This window comes from Periplaneta americana, chromosome 4 (genome assembly GCF_040183065.1).
Source record: "Periplaneta americana isolate PAMFEO1 chromosome 4, P.americana_PAMFEO1_priV1, whole genome shotgun sequence".
Classification (NCBI taxonomy): domain Eukaryota; kingdom Metazoa; phylum Arthropoda; class Insecta; order Blattodea; family Blattidae; genus Periplaneta; species Periplaneta americana.
Window position 1 is genome coordinate 123790970 of NC_091120.1, and position 25066 is coordinate 123816035.

Genomic DNA, 25066 nt, shown 5'->3' on the forward strand with positions numbered 1-25066 from the left:
ATCAAATGAAATGAAGTTTTTCCGAAGTGTAGCTGGTGTCATTGTTTTAGATCATAATAGTATAATATGATACAAGGTTGCGAAGTGCTTTTTACAAACTCGAGAAAAAGTTTGAAAAACGAGTAGAGCGAGTTTTTCAATTTCCGACATTTTATAATGCACTTCACAAACGTGTATTGTACAGCATTTTTTTTTTTGCACAATTTGGTAACTAAGTAACAATAAGTGCACTGTAATAGGTCTATTTCAGTATAGTTTTATGTTATGAAGAATAGTTTCTCTAGCAACAAGTTTCTGTGTGGGAATTCTAACTTTCAAAGCCTAACAAAAATAGCTGTAAATACAACAAAAACACAATCGTGCAAAAAAGAAATGAACATATTTAAAAATTGTTAGATATTTTCAACCTCACAAAAAATAAAATAAAAACAAAATCAGAATTGATATTCTCATCCAAGATGGATAGAAGAAAATAGGATACCAAAACAAATCCTTCTATTATATACCAAAAGGAAGGAGAAATATCAGAAACCTGAGAACAAGTTGGATCGAATGATATAGGTACACTTCGAAGACGGAACAGACAAATAGGCCTAATCTTTGTATCTAAAGAAGAAGAAGAAGAAGAAGAATGCCGATACATTAACAATTAGACAGTGAAACTGAAATCAAATTATCATAGTAGGGTCAAGCTATGCTATATTTTGCTTTAGGGTTTCCTATAGGCCAGAGTTTCTCAAACTTTTCTATCCACGGAACCCTTTTAAACCCAAAATAAAACTGTGGAACCCAGCGGAATATTAGTGGTGTGTGTGTGTCTATATATATATATATATATATATATATATATATATATATATATATATATATATTACAGACAAATATTAAATTACCAAATAATGTATTTTTTACCACTAACATTACACATTTTTATTGATGTCACAATTATATTTAAAAAAATGATGAATAATGTTGAACTGTATTTGCTGTTATTACAAAGATTAGTCATCCTGGCTTATTTTTACCACTAACATTAAACATGTTTTTTGAACTCACACATTATACATACTCGTATATAAAAATTATAAATGTGTCTGAAATATATTTGCTATTGTTACAAAGATCAGTAAATATATAACAAGCATTAATGAAATTAAGTCCACTTGCATTGTTGCATTGATAACACTGTTTTGTAATTCACACTAAAATTCAAATACTTAATATTTTTTTTAGAAAAAAAAACACCTGTTTGAATTAGATGAGTGGGACGAGTGTTTTTGTTGTTTACGCCTGCATATTTCTTTAATATCGGGTTTAATGTTGGAAAGCTGAAGTCTCATGTCTGGTTCTGCATCCAGTCTGTTTCGGTATTTAGTTTTGATAGACGTATACACAGAAAACCCAGTCTCACATAGGTAAGTACTTACAAAAGGAAGTAGAATTGTATAGCTTTCTTTGATAAAACTGGGTACTCTCTTCTCAGGCTGTGCCAAAAATCCATCACAGGAAGATTCCTAAACTGAGGTTGCAGGGATGAATCAGACGTCAATTCCAGTAATACTTCGTACTCTTCAGAAGCGAGGGAAGAAGGTTTTTCTTTGATGTCAAATGGATTTTTGACCCACAAGTTTTGAGAATTGTTTTCACTTTCCTGTTCTGCAAAATACTGCTCTACAGTGTGGCGCATATCCTCCAAATGCTTTACAAATTCCTCATTAATTTCATCAAGTTCTCGGAGAGTTTCTTCGTTCTCCTCAAGGAAATCTTTCAAAGCAAGGACTCTCAAATTCACGGCCGGCTAGACTTCTCATCCAGAACTGCAATTTTCTCTTGAAAGCCCTGATTTTATCTGCTGCAGTGAATATATTAGCATTTTTCCCCTGCAATGACACATTTACTTCGTTCATTTTGACAAAAATGTCAGCTAAATAGGCAAGTCTCAAGAGCCATTGTTTGTCACTCAAACGATCGTCCAACTCGAAGTGGTGATCAGTGAAGAAAGCCATCACCTCAGCCCTAAGTTCGAAGAGTCTACTTAAAGTTTTTCCGCGAGAAAGCCATCTCACTTCTGTATGGAGAAGCAGAGATTTATGAATCCCATGTCCTCACAAAGGATTTTGAAGAGTCTTGAATTTAGTGGTCTGGACTTGATAAAATTAACGATTTTTACTGCTTCATTAAGAACATTTTTGAGGGACAGTGGCATTTTTGACGTGGCTAAAGCTTGACGGTGCAAAATACAATGACTGCTTTTGCAATTTTTTGCAACTGACTTTATGCGCGATACTACACCAGCAGTTTTCCCAACCATTGCCTTTGCACCATCCGTGCATATATGAACACAATTGTCCCAGGGATACGATTTTCTTCCAAGTACTCACTAACAAGTCAGAAAATTTCAGATCCTGTTGCATTAGCTGGCAACGGTTTATATAATAGCATATCTTCTTCAATAACATCTTCATAATGGTAACGAACGAACAATAGTACAACTGCCAGATCTGCTACATCACTTGACTCGTCTGTCTGTAGTGCAAATTGACATGATCTGAGCCGCCGGTTTAATTCTTCCTTGACGTAAGCTGCTATGTCTTGAATGCGACGAGCCACTGTGTCATTTGAAAGCGGCACGGAAGATAATTGTTTGGCCTCCTTCTCATTGATCATGCACTTAACCATGTCAATCACGCAGGGTTTTATTAATTTTTCGGCTACTGTGTGGGACTCACCTGCCTGAGCCACCCTGTAGCTTACAATGAAAGATGCCTCTGTTGCTTTTTCATTTGTACTATAAGATGTCTGAGCTAAGAACTTTTGTCAATTTAGTAACTCACGACGTTTCCTATCAAAGAAATCTATATTCTTGTCATGAAACTGAGCATGGTTTATTTCAAAATGGCGACGTAATTTTGAAGGTGCCATTGAACTATTAGGTAAAATTCTGCCACATATTACACACTGAGGGCAATTTTCAGTATCCATGAAACCGAAGGCTAAGTAACTATCATATTTACGTTTTTTAATTAGAGGTTCATGTTGTGTTTTGGATGTTGGGTCCTTCACATTTTCAGATGATGAGCAGCTAATTTGTAAACCTGGTGTTTCCATTTCGCCTTCATCAGACCCACATACTTGTTTAGGGATAGTTGAAGTTGTCGTGGCACACTTGGATGTTGATTGTTTTAATAATCCTGTTTTAAGCCACCGATCCATGATTCGGTATCACCTGTATTTAAAAAGTAGAATTAGGATCGGTATCATTCTGTATTAAAAATAGGATGACGTAGCTCGCAATGTTCGATCTCGCCCTCTATTTACACAATTTTGAAGAAGGGATGACAAAACTCGCACAATTTTTCTTTAAAACATTTGACCTTTTATCTGATATTATTAAATACACTTTGAAACACAAAATTAACACATAACTCACCTTGAACTTGAAAATAATGGTCTTTCTTCTCCAGAAGAAGTTTCTTGTGCTTGCTTGAATAAACGTCAAAACAACTCTGCGAAATATCCTACACAGAATTTTCAATTAATTCCATATACAATTTGCACTTGTGCATTATTGTTGGAAAATGTGTTAGCTGCAGACACTTAAGTTATTTATCGCCGCGCTCTCATGGTTAACATTCGGCAGGTCTTTGAGCGGCTTCGTGCATAACATTCGGCTGGTCTTTGAAATTTAATTGTATTATTGTTTTCAATTTCAATCACTCGCCTCAATTTCAATATTGCAACCAATAAGCTGCTTCCATTATTAAATGACACCTACTTGTCTAATCCACGTGGACTAAAACCGAGGTTGCAATGTCTTGTGCTGAGGACGAACATTAAGGTATGTGATTAAAAATTATTATTAAAGAGTTATTATTAAGAATGTCAACGTACTCTTTAACAACATAACAAACTAGTGCTTATTCTTATCGAGGAAGTAGACGTGACAACATGACGCTTAGAGTGAGACCTACAGAGCAACAATCGGTCGGCAAAATTATGTTTTAAAAGCACACCGCACGTTATTGTATGATGCCGACATGTTAAGCATGAGGCTGCGGCGATAATACTTCAAGCGCACCTATTATTATATCAACAATGTGCATTAGTGATCGGATTGCCGTAAACGGTACCCATTGTTGTCCTGATAATTGCCGATAGAATGGCTGAATAAACAGTTATGATTACTTACTTATGGCTTTTAAGAAACCCGGAATCAATTATAGTTCTGTTCTTATTCTTTTTCATATTTTTATAACTATATATTTTAGAGATTAAAAAGTAAATAATTTCAGATCAGGAATTGGCGGAACCCCTAAGAGTTGCTTACGGAACCTCGGGGTTCCGGGGAACACACTTTGAGAAACGCTGCTATAAGCTATTCCTCAGAGTCGAAAGTCATTGTGTATGCCAGTGCAGGGTTTGCTGTTGAATATCTCCTGAAACAGTGAAGATTCATTCCCCTTCAGATGACTGAATTTATAGAAAGTTGGAAACCTCGAAGTCTCCATGTTAACAGATATATATATGAACCCTTTCCCTCAGCGTGCTCCGCCTCAGTCAATAACCTCAGCCATTGTCCGCTTTTCTATGCGACCATTAGTACAATCTGTTACACAGATGTGTCCCTAATATTAGAGCACTCGCCACTTTCCCCTTCATGACATCTATCATTCGCAACAGTTAAAAGTAGGATGAAGTCTTGTGGCTCCGGGCCCTGAGAATTATAAGGTACTCCTCTGTGAATGGACCTGACTCTATCAAGGACTGGATGGCCCACCCTGTCAGCATCGAATTCACGAATGCCACACAGGCCACCTGTCGGATTTTGACAATCATCGCGGATATAGGGCGCACAATGGGTCAAAGTAAGCCTAAATGCAAGAATTCATCGTGGGTCCGATCCTGAAAAAAACCCTTTCCTGTAGGCTATACATTTTTGTCCTTTTCTGCTGCTCTCACTTTCTAAGCGGTAAGCGAATGACAACATTGCGATAACTTCAACCGTTTTCTCGTAAGAAATATACAGACGTGGACAAATTATTAGACTAAAACGTTTTCTTGGAAACATAATATAATTCGTCATATCAACTATCAGTATAATTCACAGAGTCTCTATTGTTGTAAATATGATTGTTTACATCTTCTGGTATATTTTTCCAATGGTTAAGTATATTTTTTCTGGCTATGTTGGCACTACTGGTGTTTTAATTTTATATACTGCAGAAGATATTCTCCCATGGCCTGCAAGAAGACCGGACATGAAAGAAATTGAAAATCTGTGTTCTATATTGAAGAAGAAAGTGAACAAAAAGAGGCTTACAACAAAACATAGACTCATTTAAGTACTGTCTGATATCTGGCTAAATGATATTCAAAGAAAGTGTCAAACTTTGGTTTCCAGCATCTTTGACAATATCAACGTGCTAATACAGAATAAGGGACTGTTCAAAAAAATATTAGTAACCTCAAGACTCAATTTTCTTTTCATTATATCTGTGCAAAATACACTTTTGTTCATTATTTCTACCGATAAATACAGCTTCGTTGCACATAATTAATTTAGTCTAATAACTTGTCCACTTCTGTAGTTCTTCCTGTCATTCTACATTACATTGTCGCTAATCCGACCTCCTCCTAGTGTACTTAGGCCTACTATCATTTCTACTGTTATAGTTTTCTGAGAATTTCACCGGTCCTATGTGATATACTGTATTATAGACGTACAAGTATATACTAGTACTTACAGTATATGTACGAGTATACACCCACCGGCCACGTGTGGAACGTTCTAGTTTCGATTTAGAAGTGCAAGGTAGTGGTTGGCGCAGCGTATGACATAGGCTAAATGTAATTATATTTTTAGCTACTCTCAGTAATCCGGCACTCTCGATAATTTGGCATCCCTCTGTGCAGGATTAGACGGATTAGCAAGACTCTAGTGTATTGTATTTAAGAATTCCTGGCTTCTGTTCAGAATTTTCGTATTTATCATCTAAGACTAACATTTCGAAATTACATTCTTGGTTACTATTTAAAACCTCCTTCTCTTCCTCTTCATCCTCTACTTTTTCAACTCCTGCTCTCAGTCTGTCCTTCGACGACGAATTTTTTTTTTAACCCTGATCAAACTTCTCATATATGTATATGGTAGTCAGGATCAGGCTTTGCATGTTTGTCACAAGAGGTATATCGGATGGAGTAGTTTCTCCTGGTACATTAAAACGTCAGACAAAGGTACACGTAGGTTACAAGACCTCTATCAGTTCTGATTTATGTTATGTAGAAGAGAACGTTGTTACGTATGTTTGTATGTAGATTATTTCATTGTGATTCCGTTCAGTCAAAGAGGAGGCAAATGCCGCCAACAATATATACACTGCAGTTGCTTATTTCGGAATTTGGAAATGATTATTTTTGTATAAGGAATGGTAACATATTCTTAGAATGTATATTTTTTGTCACTATAATAGTAGTTATTTCAGTAAATAGATGTAAGTTATTGTTTGTACAGGGACATCATTTTATTTTTACTTCAATTTTTATTGTACCTGAGTTTTTGTATGTACTTCACTCCCAGCCCTTCTACTAATGAAGTTCAACCTTCCTGCACACAGATCTAAGACCGCATATACAATCATAGTAGCCTTACGGTCATAGTAAATAGTACGTTCCAAAAATATGAATCATTTTCGCACAGGTACTGTCGTCCATTTGCCTACGTCGTATCCCGGTTTCCCCCACTGCTTTTATTCGCCAGCTAGTGGCTGGGCTGTCTTAGCTCATTTGTGAGAACATTAATTTCTGTTAAGAATTGGACGTCTACGTAATATTATACAACTGTTTAAAATAACTTAAATAAAAGGGCCTCGTTAAGTAATTAACTGTCACGTGATTTCCTCCCTTTCTACGACGCTGCGACGTAGCCACTTGGACGGACAGTAGATAGTATGTCTGAGTAATTTTATCTTTTCGGATCGGGCAGAAGTGAAGATTGAATTTACTGTACGTAAGGTACTATTTTATAGAATAAGTACAGAATTATTTCAACATGAGTTACTAGTTACGAAGGACGAAACTGGTAATTGGGATTAGGTACAATAGTCTATAGTGCGATAATATGCACATTAGAACTGAAGCTGTATCGAAATGAACGGCCACCATTTTCAAAAATGTGTTTAAATATCCATATTATGATTATTTTTCAATTTAACTTCATTCTCTATATTGTACGCTAATGTGCTGTAGACGGTATAATACGTGTATACACTGCATAATGAATGCGTCCGAATGGATAGCTCAGTTCGTGAGTAAAAACACTCATTGTTAATACTATACTGTATTTTGATTAAACAAAAACCTAATGAAAATGATCAAACTCAAAAGCGCAATATTTCCTAGAGTACGTAAATGGATGAACTAGTTTTCTTCCCTCCTATACCTAGCAAAGTGATTTGTTTGTATATTACGCAAGTATCATCGAACTCCAGTTGTGGAAGGGGGTAGCAAACGGTGTTGATCCAAAGGTATAGCCAGGTGAATATAAAAATGTTAGTAAAAATAAAATGATGTCCCTGTGTATATGTATAAAACTTCTGTTGTATATTTATTATCAGATTATTAATTTTGAATCATTGGCGTGGCAAACATATTTATTCAAAATGTTTCGAATGTGCAGACCATTAAAATTAAGTTGCAGTGTTATCATGATATTTAAACCAATGCCACCAGGTTGTCTTTTCGACATTTCTGGTCTTCTCTCCTGGCAGTGGCTTAGTTGTAACCCACTTCTGAGGCTGGGGCGCCTGTAAGGCGGAGTTACATTACCCCGATGATGTGATAGGATGATCACGATTATGTGGTGCCAGGGGAGGTCTTAAATCTAAACTTAACCTAAATTCCAGAGCACGGCCGAACACAAGAATAATCCCCTTTAAGTAAAAAATTCCTGTGCTCTAACCGGGAATCGAACCCGGGATCTTACGAATTATAGCCAGAAGTTCTGAGGTTGGTCGTGTTGTCATGATATGCTCCATTATATTTTACATTCACCATAGGCCTACTGTACCGCTACGTTTGGAATGAGCGCCAGACATTTGAACTCCCTCCGTACAAGGCTACATTCCTCGATAAATTCAGCGTGACAAAAATGCGAAGCCTGGTAAGGATATGCCTATATTTTAACTAGTCATTTAACGACAGTACTGTAAAGTTATCTCGTCTCGGTAGAATTGTTGATATTCAGATTGTATTCTGATGAGATGAGACCGAGCATTAGTCATGATATTTTCTGACATTCCAATTACAGTTGAGGAAAATGTCGAAAAAAGCAAAGCAGGTAATTATCCCAAGTGAAATTAAAACCTAGCCCGGAGCCTCGGATCTTATATTCACTGTAGTGGTTTTAGAGCATAACAAACTTCTTACAGACATCTGTAGATGACTATGTACAGCTGTCAAAAGAAAAAGTGGCCGCTCTCCTGGAACAAAGTTCCCTTCGGGTATCTTCGCTATAATTCGGAGACAGGCGATGTTACATGTTGTTGGACCACGTTGCCTGATATCTACAGTTATAATTGAAGTCTTCTCTCTGTGATTCGATAGCGTAATGGTAGCGTTCAGGCCTCTTATTCATGAGGTTCTGCGTTCGGCTACAACCTCGTGCTTTTCATGTTCTTTTTTGTTATGTTTTTGAGAGAGACAAACTATACATAATGGCTCCTTTCTCTTTTACGATTATTTTAGTAAATAACATCAGGTTCATTAATATATTATGCCATGACTTTATCATTATGATATTGTGGCTGCAAATGGAAAGAAAAAAGATTTTATTCTCAATAAAAATATCTTTCGTGGCATAAACAAAACAAATTTACTGGCGTCGGCCTTAAAACATTCAAACAATTAAGCGTTCAAAAAACAAAACAAAAAGCCACAATTCAATATTTAGTCTATCTTCCTCTTATCTCGATCATCTTGCAGTCGAATGGGCATGGAATCGACTAGTCTTTGCAAATAGCGACTGTTCTTAGACACGAGATTCCAGGCATTCTGAACATACCCACATACATAAGTGTTCTGTCCATGGGCAGGTCTTTCATTGCAAACCCAGCAATCTCCAATCTTTCCTATTTTCTGCCTTCTTCTTAGTCTCCGCATATGATCCACATATCCTAATGTCTTCTATTATCCTTTTCAACCAGAGACCCAACCAATTCCTTTTTCTCTTTCTAATCAGTTTCAGCATCATTCTTTCTTCACTCACTTTTTCAAACACAATTTTATTTCTTATTCTGTCTGTCCACTTCACACGCACCGTTCTTCACCACATCCACATTCCAAATGCTTCAATTCGTTTCTCTTCATTTCGTCGTAATGTCCATGTTCCTTCCCCATATAATGCCACACTCCACACAAAGCACTTCACTAGTCTCTTCCTTAGTTCTTTTTCCAGAGGTCCGCAGAAGATCCTTCTTCTTCTATTAAAAGCTTCCTTTGTTCATGTTTGCAGCTTTTCTTGGGAAGGATAGGCCTAAATGCCGTAACATCCCGTTGCTTTCCGCACACCACTATCTCTTTCGCATCTTATTAAATTCCAGGGGACCCAAGCATGGAGATGAGGAGAGTGGATTTGACTAATTGAGCCCTCCGGACTTCACCTAAAGTCACGGAAAGGGTTAAATATTAATTCTATCAGGATGTTTGACCCGATCAGAGACCGGGAAATCTCAATTAGCCGTTGCCCCCCGCATCCTGGACTAGCTTCTACGAATCATCAGAAAATCTTAGAGTGCGATTGGGCCAATTTTTCCGAAAATGTTTCCACACTTTTGCCCTCGTAGCTCAGCGGACGAACGTCGAAATTTAGATGTCAACGTCTCAGGTTCAATTCCTTGTTACTGCTTTTCATTTTATTGTAGTTCAAGATAGTATAATGTAATAATACAAAAAGAAAAACTAATACCAGTATTATGCAACTGGATTTTTCCAAACCTAATATTAAATTTATGTTATTTATATCGCTAAAGAACGATTGCAATATAAATAACTTGAATATTATTTATACAGTATCACTAAAGAACGATAACACAATATAAATGATAAATATCGGTTTGTTTAATTAATATAAGATATTATATAATACTTATTTAATTATCTAAATAAAATAACCTATTTTACAAAGAAAGATGGTTATTTGTGTTATAATAATTACTTACATAAAATACAGATTATTTATATTGCGAAAGAACAATAACAATATAAATAACTTGAATATTATTTTATAATGCTAATGGAGGAAAACAGAATATAAATGATAACTTGAATATTATCTATATCGCTAAAGGACGATAACAATATAAAAAACGTGAATATTATTCATATCGGAACTTCACAGATTTATTACAGATATATTTAAGAAATTGTAGAAGAATAGTAATTAGTAACAGTGTCCTATTTATTCTTCTTGGAGCCAAATTTGTAACTTTTAAAAGTGTGGTTATTATGTTGAAGTGTATGTGTTGTAACGGATGCTTGATTTGTTATGTATGTGAGTCAGTTATGTGATGCTTGATGTCGTCGCAATGTCGTAATTATAGTTTGATTGTGTTTGTATGACTATTGTGTATTAATTTATGATGTATGGTACGGAAGGCTGCGTATTTGTGTTATAGAAGTGTTACGTATGTGTGTTGTTAATGTTTTTATATGTTTCAAATTGATACCTGATATTTATTTTGCAATCGCAATGCCTAATTTACGGTTTGTTTATGTTTTGTTTACATCGCGTAAGCTAATTTAATTTTCTTTTCTATTTCTCTTTATGCTCATCTTTTTTGTGTATGAAACTATAGCCCTAACATACATATGTAAAATAGGGCTAACCACCATTGGAGATACAATAATAATAATTGTTATTCATATCGTTATAAAACGATAACAGAATACAAATGATGACTTGAATTTTATTCATATCTGTAAAGAACGATAACAAAATATAAATAACTTGATATCCATAAAGAACGATAACTGAATATAAATGATAATTTGAATAGCATTTACATCGCTGAAGAACGGTTAAAAAATAAAATGAATACTTGAAAAAGGCCCGAACCCACAACCTTCGAATCATTAAACAAACACTCTACCGCTGGCCTACGAGGCGCAGACATGGAACACGTTCATAGTTCGGGAACTGCGTGTACAAGCACATGCATCGTGTAACATCGCCGCGACCCGAAGTGGACTTTGAAAATATTCGCTGTTCACGAGTGCGGCCACTTTTTTTTTTTTTGACAGCTGTATATCCATTCTTTGACTTGTTTTTTACTGCTTTAGATACTCCAAAGCGATCTATCAGCGACTGGATAGTTGACCGTGGTTTACAAATTATCTCAGATAATTTAGTGTAATGACCCGCATCAATTTTGTAGCCTAGAGATTAATTGAAGAGTACAGAGCTATAGTGGGCTAAGCGCCATATATTAAAAACGAAGTAAATAAGGGTTAAAATTAAGTGAATACCATAATGTAAAGAAACATGTAGCAAGCAATATAAAGTATAACTAAATGATATGTTAATCTTCATTAAACTTTGATATTCACTTAACTTTAACCTTTGCTTTCTCCGTTTTTAATAAATGGCGCTTGGGTCACTAAGGCTCTGAACTCTTCAATTTCCCTTTAGTTTCTTTCGCATCCACTACTTTACGACATGTTTGGATTAACTCTAATTCACTAGAATAACTCTTCTCGGGCTCTCAGCCAGGTGAGTTGGAGATTAGCTTCCAAGCTTTCGACGGCTAGCTCTGCCATCTTCTTCAGGGACGAAGTGATGTGAGACTGTCGAAAACTGTCGAAAAATCGAAGGAGAATTGGGAGGAAAATTTAAAAGGAACGCAAAACGCGTCCTTGCAAGGGGTTGGGGGCTGTACAAAACTAAATATGTGAGCTCCAAGCCTGTTGGCCACTAGTCTCACTCCGGGTTACGCTGCTCCCCTGAAGGAGCTCTAGATAATTTTGAAGGGGAAGCCGAAATTGGACGTAACCTCTTAGGTACCACATACGTGATGTGAGACCACGTCTAGCCGGTATATATGCAAAAGTAGGGCTTCCCGCTGCGGGCCAATCAGGAGCTAGTTTCTAGTCCCTACCGCCAGGCGCATTATGGTTGGTGGACACGGCAGCCAATCAGGAGCTACTTGCTGGTCCAGAGTGTCTGCCGTGTGATGGTGGTCTAAGCGTAAGGTTTCCATGCCGTACTCAGCTGTAGACCCCCGTCTCTGTTGAAATTATTGCCATCTAGCTTGATTTCGATGGCTTCCTTGATAACTAAGTCCCAGTAATCTGATGTCTTGTCCAAGATGGTGGTGGCGCCGAAATCTATCTTGTGACCAGTTTCTAGGCTGTGTTGGGCTACTGCAGACTTATCAGGATAATATAGTCTTATGCTGCGTTGATGTTCCTTGCAGCGTTCCATAATAGTTCGTCCCGTCTGCCCGATGTAACATTTCCCACACTCACAAGGTATTCTGTAGACACCAGGTGTCCTGAGACCAAGGTCATCCTTAACTGGTCTCAGCAAGTTCTGGATCTTTGTGGGCGGCTTATGGATGGTTTTAATCCCGTGTTTTCTCAGCATTCTGCTACTTTGCCTGAGATGGGGCCGTAGAACGGGATGTATGCCATGCCCTTTGTCTCCTCTTGTTCCTCGGCAGATGGTTTGTCCGAAAAGGCCCTTCTGAGGGCCAAGCCGATTTCCCTGTTGCCGAAGTTCTTCTGTTGGAACGTCTTACGTAGGTGACAGATCTCAGAAGGGAGACTCTCTTTGTCCGAAATCCCTCTCGCCCTGTGTAGAAGAGTCGACAGGACCGTTCGTTTCTGTGCCGGATGGTGGTGGCTGCGTCCATTCAGATATAGATCGGTATGAGTCGGTTTCCTGTATACTCTGTGATCCAGTGTGCCATCTGACTTCCTGGAGATGAGAATGTCTGAGAAGGGGAGACAACCGTCTTTTTCCATCTCTTTCGTGAACTGGATGTTCGGGTGGATATTGTTCCTGAAGTTTTTCTTCTCCATGAGGCCAGACGATCAAAGTGTCATCTACATAGCGGTAGAAGTGAGCTGGTTTCAGGGGCGCGTTCTCTAGAGCTTGTGCTCGAAGTCTTCCATGTATAAATTGGCTATGGCAGGTGATAGAGGTGAGCCCATGGCTTCACCGTCGGATTGCTCATAGTACTGCCCTTTGTACATGAAGTAGGTGGAGCTGAGCGTATGGTTAAAAAGTCCAATGACCTCAGGCGGGAAGTGAGGTCTCAATAACTCCAACGTTTCCTTGAGTGGGACTCTAGTGAAGAGGGACACAACATCAAAACTCACCAAAATATCAGATGGATTTGTTCTGATGCTCTGTAAAGTCTTGATGAACTCTGCTGAATTCTTCACATGGTGGCTGCATTTTCCCACAAGAGGATTCAGAAGACTGGTGAGGTATTTGGCCAGCCGGTAGGTGGGAGAACCTATGGCGCTGACAATAGGTCTTAGGGGAACCTCCTTCTTGTGGATTTTCGGCAACCCGAGAGTCTAGGTGGTCTCGTGGAATGTGGAGTCAAGGACTTCGTCACTTCGGCTGGCAGATTGGCCTTCTTTAGTAAGGCTGTTGTGCGCCTTTCTATGGAGCTCGTGGGATCGCGGCTGAGTGTCTTGTATGATGGATCCGCTAGTAGTTCCAGGATCTTCTCATGGTATGTATTGGACTCCATGACGACCGAAGCGTTTCCTTTATCTGCCGGTAGTACCACAATACTTTCATCCTCTCGTAACGAGCGGAGTGCTTGGTGTTCTGCCTTTGTGATGTTGGGTGTGGCTTTACCGGCCCTTATGAGGGCACCGCAGACGTCCCTGCGAATCTCTTCCGCAGTGTCGGTCGGGAGTTTGTGGATAGCTTGTTCCACTCCGCTTATGATTTCCTTCACAGGAGGTTTCTTAGGTGCTAGGGCAAAGTTAAGTCCTTTCGCTAGAACCGATACCTGGTTCGGGTCCAATGTCTTGCCAGTCAGGTTGACCACCACGCGGTCAGAGTCCAAAGGTGGTGTGACTTGGTTGGCAACAGACAGTCTATTAAATTTATCACTTTGCCAAGTGGTCGCCTTTCTCCTGTAAAGTTGCTCTTGTGCCGTGGTGGAACTGTCAATCCACTCCCAATCCTGCGGATGAAGCGCGGAAGTCAACTGGAGGTGGATGTCTAGAAGCTCGCGGGCGATGGTGTCCAGTACTCTCCTAGTGTGGTGTATCCGTTCTCTTACGAGCGCCAGGCTCGTGCGTCTGAAGATTCTCCGAGCTGCCAGTGAATTGGCATGGTGTCGAATGACGGCAAATCGGGGGATGGTGTCCTGGTCCCGGCTTAGGTTAAAAAACGGACAGAACAGAGCGAAAATAGCACTTAATTGTGCGCTTTAGAATCAAAATGTAGACAACTCCACTGTGGTTTGGTTTCAAATTAGGACAATTCCTTCAGTAGCCAATGAGGAGCCCACATTCGTACCACCTTTTTCCATCACGCATCGCGAATCCAACATGGTTTATTGTTTATATAATCGGTTTGTCGATGAATAAATACTTTTTACGTAAATTTACTTTGAAACCGAGTTAGAAGATTAGATTCATAAGTAGACAATTTCACTTTAAATATGACTTCGTTTGGTTTCAAAAATAGACAACTCCAACTTTAAATATGGCTTCACTTGGTTTCAAAAACAGACAACTCCATGACTTAGTTTCAGAGATGGACAACTCCATTTTTTAAACTTAAATTTCGACCTAAATATTATTTAACCACATTTTCAGGCTGAAGAAACATTTCTACGACCCATGAGAATGCTTATTCCGCTCTCGTGTACTCCTCCATTTCACTAGGACTGATCGACTGGACACTGCAACTTGTACACATACACTGCTGTTTACAGACGTGTATATCAGGACCGACTATGTCCGTTACACATTACCCTATCTGCATTGCTTTAGTGTAGTTTCCTGTCCCCATCCTTCAGACAGCGCACTGAATGGAATACTGTAAGTAGACAACGTAAACAACGTTAGATGAATAGAGTATGTGTAAGATGTACATATAAATACACATAAATAAGGTGTACAGAGGAATAAAATTATTTAATTTCCACAGAACTTTCGACTCGGTCACTTCCGGACCAGTGTTCCTTATCTCAAATTGATAGATGTGTCTCCCGGTCGGGACAAGTTACCTGGTTGAGGTTTTTTCCGGGGTTTTCCCTCAATCTAATACGAGCAAATGCTGGGTAACTTTCGGTGCTGGACCCCGGACTGATTTCACCGGCATTATCACCTTCATATCATTTAGACGCTAAATAACCTAGATGTTGATACAGCGTCGTAAAATAACCCAATAAAAAAGACACATGTGTCCTTCGCCATCATCCCTGAAAGTTTGTAACACCACCTCAGAAACACCCTGTATAGCTGTTTTCTGTGTATTTTATTGAACACTCCATTAAATAAATTCAAATAGTAACGTGTTTTGTCGACCTGGTTGGCGAGTTGGTATATCGCTGGCCTTCTATGCCCAAGGTTGCGGGTTCGATCCCGGGCCAGGTCGATGGCATTTAAGTGTGCTTAAATGCGACAGGCTCATGTCAGTAGATTTACTGGCAAGTAAAAGAATTCCTGCGGGACAAAATTCCGGCACATCCGGCGACGCTGATATAACCTCTCCAGTTGCGAGCGTCGCTATATAAAACATAACATTTTAACTGTGTTTTAATTAAACAGCCTAAATAAAGATATCAATAAATTATTGGTATTGAAGCACAGAAACGTTTATTATGACCCTGGGACCGACACTTAACGTTTTATCATTATAAATTTAGTTAATGGCATACCTAATGTCATATATTAAAAACAGTGGTACGTGTTTGAAAAAGGTTGAGAACCGCTGATATAGATATTAGGTTTCTGAATGTTTGCCGTCAGTAAACACATTTCACACCTGTTTGATTTATTTCCGGAAAGCTTCTAGCTCATATTTCTGACATTAGGCTAATTTCATGAAACAAGCAGCAATGTACGAATACTTTCTGCACTCACTGCAACTAAGATGTGATCATCAAATGAGGTTGTGATCGTGTGCTATCGTTAGCTATAATAACCTACTTATAAATGTGTGGTGTTGATCAACAGTATGAAGAAACGTGTTCATGCAGGAAATAACCCTATGAGTTGCGAAGTAATGCTAATACTGGTATTATTACACATCAGGCGAGACATTCATGGCCATGTCAGATGTGACCGTCAAATGAGGAGGTGATCGTGTGCATTGTGAGCTATAATAACCTACTTATAAATTTGTGGTGTTGATCAACAATATGAAGAAACGTGTTCATGCAGGAAATAGCCCCTATGAGTTGCGAAGTAATGCTAATACTGGTATTATTACACATCAGGCGAGACATTCATTGCCATGTCAGATGTGATCGTCAAATGAGGCGGTGATCGTGTGCTATCGTTAGCTATAATAACCTACTTATAAATATGTGGAGTTGATCAACAGTATGAAGAAACGTGTTCATGCAGGAAATAGCCCCTATGAGTTGCGAAGTAATGATAATACTGGTATTATTACACATCAGGCGAGACATTCATGGCCATGTCAGATGTGACCGTCAAATGAGGAGGTGATCGTGTGCATTGTGAGCTATAATAACCTACTTATAAATATGTGGTGTTGATCAACAATATGAAGAAACGTGTTCATGCAGGAAATAGCCCCTATGAGTTGCGAAGTAATACTAATACTGGTATTATTACACATCAGGCGAGACATTCATGGCCATGTCAGATGTGATCGACAAATGAGGTGGTGATCGTGTGCTATCGTTAGCTATAATAACCTACTTATAAATATGTGGAGTTGATCAACAGTATGAAGAAACGTGTTCATGCAGGAAATAGCCCCTATGAGTTGCGAAGTAATGCTAATACTGGTATTATTACACATCAGGCGAGACATTCATTGCCATGTCAGATGTGATCGTCAAATGAGGTGGTGATCGTGTGCTATCGTTAGCTATAATAACCTACTTATAAATATGTGGTGTTGATCAACAGTATGAAGAAACGTGTTCATGCAGAAAATAGCCCCTATGAGTTGCGAAGTAATGATAATACTGGTATTATTACATATCAGGAGAGACATTCATGGCCATGTCAGATGTGATCGTCAAATGAGGTGGTGATCGTGTGCCATCGTTAGCTATAATAACCTACTTATAAATATGTGGTGTTGATCAACAGTATGAAGAAACGTGTTCATGCAGGAAATAGCCCCCATGAGTTGCGAAGTAATGCTAATACTGGTATTATTACACATCAGGCGAGACATTCATTGCCATGTCAGATGTGATCGTCAAATGAGGTGGTGACCGTGTGCTATCGTTAGCTATAATAACCTACTTATAAATATGTGGTGTTAATCAACAGTATGAAGAAACGTGTTCATGCAGAAAATAGCCCCCATGAGTTGCGAAGTAATGCTAATACTGGTATTATTGCACATCAGGCGAGACATTCATGGCCATGTCAGATGTGATCGTGAAATGAGGTGGTGACCGTGTGCTATCGTTAGCTATAATAACCTACTTATAAATATGTGGTGTTAATCAACAGTATGAAGAAACGTGTTCATGCAGAAAATAGCCCCCATGAGTTGCGAAGTAATGCTAATACTGGTATTATTACACATCAGGTGAGACATTCATGGCCATGTCAGATGTGATCGTCAAATGAGGTGGTGACCGTGTGCTATCGTTAGCTATAATAACCTACTTATAAATATGTGGTGTTAATCAACAGTATGAAGAAACGTGTTCATGCAGAAAATAGCCCCCATGAGTTGCGAAGTAATGCTAATACTGGTATTATTACACATCAGGCGAGACATTCATGGCCATGTCAGGAGCCTCCCCATAATTATGTCAAATTGATCAAGATGCCTAAAGATTTCACAGGTATCCACAAAAAGAATTTTTCGCAATTTTGCTTACACTGAAGACAAAAAATTATTGTATCCGTCTCAAAAGACATACAGAAGCTTCTAAAAATTGTTAGCGATAATAATAATAATAATAATAATAATAATAATAATAATAATAATAATAATAATAATACCTACAAATGGCTATTAAGGAACCCGCAGGTTCATTGCCACCCTCACATAAGCCCGCCATCGGTCCCTATCCTGTGCAAGATTAATCCAGTCTCTATCATCATATCCCACCTCCTTCAAATGCGTTTTAATGTTATTCTCCCATCTACGTCTCGGCTCCCCAAAGGTCTTTTTCCCAACGGACTCCCAACTAACATTCTATATGTATTTCTGAATACGCCCATACGTGCTACATGCCCTACCCATCTCAAACGTCTGGATTTAATGCTCCTAATTATGTCAGGTGAAGAATACAATGCGTGCAGTTCTACGTTGTGTAACTTTCACTATTCTGCTGTAACTTCATCCCTCTTGGCCCCAAATATTTTCCTAAGAACCTTATTCTCAAACACACTTAATCTCTGTTCTTCTTTCAAAGTGAGAGTCCAATTTTTACAACCATACAGAACAACCGGTAATATAACTGTTTTATAAATTCTAACTTTCAGATTTTTTGACAGCAGACTAGATGACAAAAGCTTCTCAACTGAATAATATAACGCATTTTCCTTATTTATTCTGCGTTTAATTTCCTCCTGAGTGTCACTTATATTTGTTACTGTTGCTCCCAGGTATTCAAAGGATAAATTCCCATTTTTTATATTTCCATTTCGTACAATATTCTCGTCACGAGACATAATCATATACTTTGTCTTTTCGGAATTTACTTCCAAACCTTTCGCTTTACTTGCTTCAATTAAAATTTCCGTGTTTTCCCTACACGTCTGTGGATTTTCTCTTAATATATTCACGTTATCCGCATAGACAAGAAGCTGATGTAACCCGTTCAATTCCAAACCCTGTTATCCTGAACTTTCCTAATGACATATTCTAGAGCAAAGTTAAAAAGTAAAGGTGATAGTGCATCTCCTTGCTTTAGCCCGCAGTGAATTGGAAAAGCAACAGATAGAAACTGGCCCATACGGACTCTGCTGTTAAGTTTCACTGAGACATTTTAATTAATCGAACTAGTTTCTTGCGAATACCATATAACAAAAATAATAATAATAATAATAATAATAATAATAATAATAATAATAATAATAATAATACATTTAAGCGACAAATCTATACTAATAATAAATCTGTAGCCGAAATTTTTGTGGTAATTTTCGATTTTCCAAAAATATTTGGTCCTAACATATATAATTAACCACCCTGAAATCGAAAATCGCTTTTTTGAAATTTTTGTTTGTATGTCTGTCTGTCTGTATGTTTGTTACCTTTTCACGCGATAATGGCTGAACCGATTTCGATGAAAATTGGAATATAAATTAAGTTCGTTGTAACTTAGATTATAGGCTATATGGCATTCAAAATATATTATTTAAAAGGAGGGTTATAAGGGGGCCTGAATTAAATAAATCGAAATATCTCGCTTATTATTGATTTTTGTGAAATATGTTACATAACAAAAGTCTCTTTAAAAATGATTTCTGATAAGTTTTATTCTCTGAAAAATTTTGATAGGACTGATATTTAATGAGATAAATGAGTTTTAAAATTAAAATAACTGCCATCTAAGGCGGTGTATTGAAATAAAAAACAAATGACTTCGCATATAAGGGGCCTTGGATACAACAATCGAAAGCTATGAAACATAGCCTACAGACAATGTTTCTGTGTTTGTATGGTAATATCGGAAGCTAAATTAACCGATTTGTATAATTAATTATTATTTCATCATTGGAAAGTGTAGTTTCTCTGGATGGACATAATGCTATAATGTTATTACAGTAACTTGTGAGTGAATTGAGGACAGGTAAGATTAAAATAACTTCTTATGCACAGAAAACTTGATAGGTTATTCTGTATATTCATTTCCTGTATTTCTTATAATAATGTTTATGAACATATTCGTTTTTATCTCAGAGAATTAACGAACAACGAGAATGTATTGATTTAGTATGCAGTAATAGTACGTTAGCTTAGCAATCCATTATTTTATGATTCAAATTTTAACTATGCTCAATTGAATCGTGTTAAAATACATAAAATACATATGCAATAAATGCAATGCAAAAAAATTGGGTAATGAGCCAAGCAGATTATGTTGCGCTGTTGTAAAAGTTGTTCCTCCTGAGATTCAAGAGCTCCCACAACAAATTAAAAACTTTCTAATTCGAGTACATCCGTTATCAACACACTTTTTCATAATATAATATAATATAATATAATATAAACATAATAATAAATCTGTAGCCAAAATTTTTCTGTTAATTTTCGCTTTTCCAAAAATAATTGGTAATAGCAATTAAGAAACATGTTAAAGGAATTTTCATTGCACCAAATGAGTGGTCTCTGGATCAAAATGATCGCATTTTAATATTTTAAATACAATTTAAATTAAGTAACATATTAAACGATTTATCCTTCTATCAAACACGAATGTTCCCTGGCTCAAATGTCCTATTTTAATTTTGTAATTATTTTATATTTATTTCTAACGGGTACCGCGGAGCGCACGGGTACGGCGAGTTATGAATAAATCCGTCACGTAGGAACGAAGTAGCTATGTTTAGTGAATCAGATAAACATATAAACAATTTTCAAAAATGCATTCTTTTCGAGCCTAAAAGATTTAACACGTAGGTAGACGCAAATCGTAGCTCGCCGACAGGCAGACTAGAGGTAGTAAGCGATTATCCATAGACTGATGGCGGGAATTTCCCAGAGGAAGGAGAGATTCCGGAGGGGAAGGGTCTCATACTAGAAGAGTGGGGGTCGCGTTACGTACTTTAATAAACACAACTTAGCTCGCTACATCTCAGTCTGCGGGTTCACAAGAGGCCAGCTAACAGAAGACTGATTGACACTCATTCAAAACTAGGTTCCATGGCGAAACTCCGATCCGTTGGTCCACATCTGGCAGGTGAGTCGGTCAACACGCTTCAGTGGCGGCAAGTGACGAGCCGCTTTCTTTTCAATAAAAACCAGGTATGATACACGTACGTAGGTTTCAAAGCGCCACGAAGAAACCTGATGTCAAAAGGGAACGTTATTGACTTCATGTTTTACTTTCACAGTTAGTGGAAGACGCTTTCCTTTCCATAGAAGTTACGGATTTGACTGTACTACTGATATTAAAGTGCCATGGCAGAAGTTTACGCAAAAGTGAATTTATAAAATGTAACTCATATTCGCACATTTTCGTCATACTTCAGTGATGGCTAGTATTAGAGACAAGGAATTTCATAGCCATACAATAGTGAACGACAGGCCCAATACGCAAAATAGTGCTAAAGTTTAAGGAAGTTATTATTTTTAAAGGAATGGAAACAACAAGGATTAAGATTTCTACAGATAATAGCATACCTTAAAAATTATAGGCTACAATTAAATACTTGAAGTTTAATGGGTCATACATAAAATTACAAGATAATGAACTTAAGATTAGAATATCGAGATATTTCTGTGAAATAACATAGTACATATTTGAACATGTGTGTCACGGACATGATGTAGTTTATCATACGTTTTATACGTTTCGCAACAAATCAGTTCCGTCAACACATTGGGATTTATATTAGTTTTTTTTATTTTGGATTGCACATACAATTCCAAAAGTAAGATATCTTTTTATTCATATATTGACTGATTTGAGCAGGAATACAGGCTTTCGCTGTGATTGTGTTCAGAAGTAAACTTTCGAATACTCCACCGTGTGCTGGAACTTCACATCTCCAACGTTTCGGAACTACATACACATTCCGTCATCAGGACACCTGTTCTGCTGAGTCTATTTTGTCTGCCTACTCGAAACAACTGGGCTGAACATAACGCACCTATATGCCCTGGATGGTGGAACTTGTATACAGTTCGAAACTCTGGCAGTGTTACGTTCCAAGACACGGTGGATTACTCAAGTCTATTTCAGAATAGGAATATGTAATTAAGGTCTTAAAAAATTAAGTTAATAGATGTACGTATTATAATATTGACTCGTATATACAAATAATATTTTATTTAAGAAAACCGGCATTTAAATACAAGTAGCTGTTAAAATACAGTTATTCAAAGTCAAGAAAGGTTTGATAGTCCTCTAACTTTGTTAGGAAGGTCCTAACTTTATAGACAAATAACAATACTGTACAGCTTTGTTCATAAACGAGTGAGGTTTATTCAGACATAAACCAATTTTCTGAGAATACGCCACACTGTTGAGTAGCTCATTTGTTACAGCCTCGCAAGTAGAATTCACATAGTTTTCTACGGATTTTGGTTTACCACAACGCTTTTTATCTACAACGGAGCGGATCTCTTCAATTTTTTTTACAATTTCCATAATAACAACAAATTTCAGGATTCATATCCTAATTCCTTTAGAGATCTGAATACTCTCAGTCCGCTGAAACATTCTCTATTAGATTCGTAGCAACACTGAATAAGGCCAGTTTGTATTTGTAGAGGTAAAGCCATTATTTTCTGGTATGAATTTAAAAAAGACACGCACACAAACTCATAAAAGAATAGCTTGAATTGTGGTTTATTTACTTCACTTTCTTTAGCAACAGTAGTGAAACAACTGCAACAGAAGTTCTTGTGAAAATAAACCCCATTCTTTTATGAACAAAACTACATTATTATTTTTCTATAAACTTACTTCTTTAACAAACTTAGAGATTTCAAAATCTTTAGTGACATGCATAACCCTATACAGGTTTGAAGTAGTAGCGGCCGATGACCGAAATCCTCGGTGAGGCCTGATGCAACTAGTTTAAGTGCCTGCGATAGGAAATGTTTATTCGTGATATTAATTATTACTGCTATTACATTATTAATATTATTATTACTTACCTACTTACTGGCTTTTAAGGAACCCGGAGGTTCATTGCCGCCTCACATAAGCCCGCCATTGGTCCCTATCCTGAGCAAGATTAATCCAGTCTCTATCATCATATCCCACCTCCCTCAAATCCATTTTAATATTATCTTCCCATCTACGTCTCGGCCTCCTCAAAGGTCTTTTTCCCTCAGGCCTCCCAACTAACATTCTATATGCATTTCTGAATTCGCACATACAGTACGTGCTACATGCTCTGTCCATCTCAAACGTCTGGATTTAATGTTCCTAATTATGTCAGGTGAAGAATACAATGCGTGCAGTTTTGTTGTTATGTAACTTTCTCCATTCTCCTGTAACTTCATCCCTCTTAGCCCCAAATATTTTTCTAAGCACCTTATTCTCAAACACCCTTAACTTATGTTCCTCTCTCAAAGTGAGAGTCCAAGTTTCACAACCATAAATAACAACCGATAATATAACTGTTTTATAAATTCTAACTTTCAGATTTTTTGACAGCAGACTGGATGATAAAAGCTTCTCAACCGAATAATAACAGGCATTTCCCATATTTATTAGGTGTTTAATTTCCTTCCGAGTATCATTTATATTTGTTACTGTTGCTCACAGGTATTTGAATTTTTCCACCTCCTCAAAGGATAAATTTCCAATTTTTATATTTCCATTTCGTACAATATTCTCGTCACGAGACATAATCATATACGTTGTCTTTTCGGGATTTACTTCCAAACCTATTTCTTTACTTGTTTCAAGTAAAATTCTCGTATTTTCCCTAATCGTTCGTCGATTTTCTCCTAACATATTCACGTCATCCGCATAGACAAGCAGCTGATGTAACCCGTTCAATTCCAAACCCTCTCTGTTATCTGGACTTTCCTAATGGCATACTCTAGAGCAAAGTTAAAAAGTAAAGGTGACAGTGCATCTCCTTGCTTTAGCCCGCAGTGAATTGGAAACGCATGTGACAGAAATTGACCTATACGGACTCTGCTGTACGTTTCACTGAGACACATTTTAATGAATTGAACTAGTTTCTTGGGAATACTAAATTATTATTATTATTATTATTATTATTATTATTATTATTATTATTATTATTATTAATAATGAAAAATAAAAATGTTGCACACCAAGTAAGTTGCTACGCTGTGAGTTTGTTTCAGTGATTGAGTGTGATGAAGCAACTCATATTACGCTCAGCTGAAGTACTAAGTGTTGAAATTCCCTGAAAATATTTTTCAGATGGCTGAAGCTCTCAGTAGACACACTGTTCTTTCTGTCTGTCTGTCTTTCTTTCTTTCTTTTCTTTTTATTGTTTTTTCCTTTGACACCAACAAACAAGGCACAAGGCCAACAGAAAAGTTTATTTTGCATCACATTACCACTTAACCATTTATATTGCCCATACTAGGACGCAACAAAAACTCGCGTTTTAAGCAGAAAATTTATCAACGATGGCGTAGGTATCTCGGTAGGCTATATCTTTATTTAAAACTCTCTATCCTTTAATATTATTTCTGCTCGAAAAAGGACACTCTAACAATGAATTAACATCACAATTATTTCTCGCAACTGTGTCTGTTTATATTTTCGGTCCGAAGTGCGGGAATTTGCTCAATATGAATCCGGAAAAAATAATATTTAAGTTCTTTTCGTGATGAGTGGTTGAAAATGATAAGTGCAAGGACTGGCTAGTAAAAGGAGTGGATGAAATTTCTTACCGGAATAAAGTGTGAAATTCATTTACAGTTAAGTATGAGGGCGTTAAAGCTGTTACCATAGGCATTTGGATTAGAGAATCACAAAGTAGGAATAATTCTATACTAAAATTTATGCCCCCACGATATTCAACTGAAGATGATAAAATTACAGCAACTGAGTTGACTTTAACATATCATGGTGTGAAACATCACCATTCCTACAATTCACAAAATTCTGGTAACAAACTTTAGGCTAATCTTGTGTTTTTAATGACTCTTCAATAACTACAAAAATAAGCTGTGGGCGAACGAAAATTGAAGCTCTTGTTACGA

General features: G+C 37.3%; 1 protein-coding gene across 2 annotated transcripts in view; it reads left to right on the forward strand.

The window, feature by feature from the left end:
- LOC138698178 (serine protease inhibitor 2-like) overlaps nt 1–25066 on the forward strand; it is a 192075-nt gene that overhangs the window by 40369 nt on the left and 126640 nt on the right. The window contains exon 1 of one of the 2 annotated variants that reach the window (XM_069823923.1): nt 20957–21101. The exons of the other annotated variant lie outside the window; for it this stretch is intronic. Coding sequence (XP_069680024.1) covers nt 21065–21101 — 37 coding nt within the window. The 5' untranslated portion in view covers nt 20957–21064. Of the gene's footprint in view, nt 1–20956; nt 21102–25066 lie in introns of those variants that run through there. 2 annotated transcript variants of the gene reach the window in all.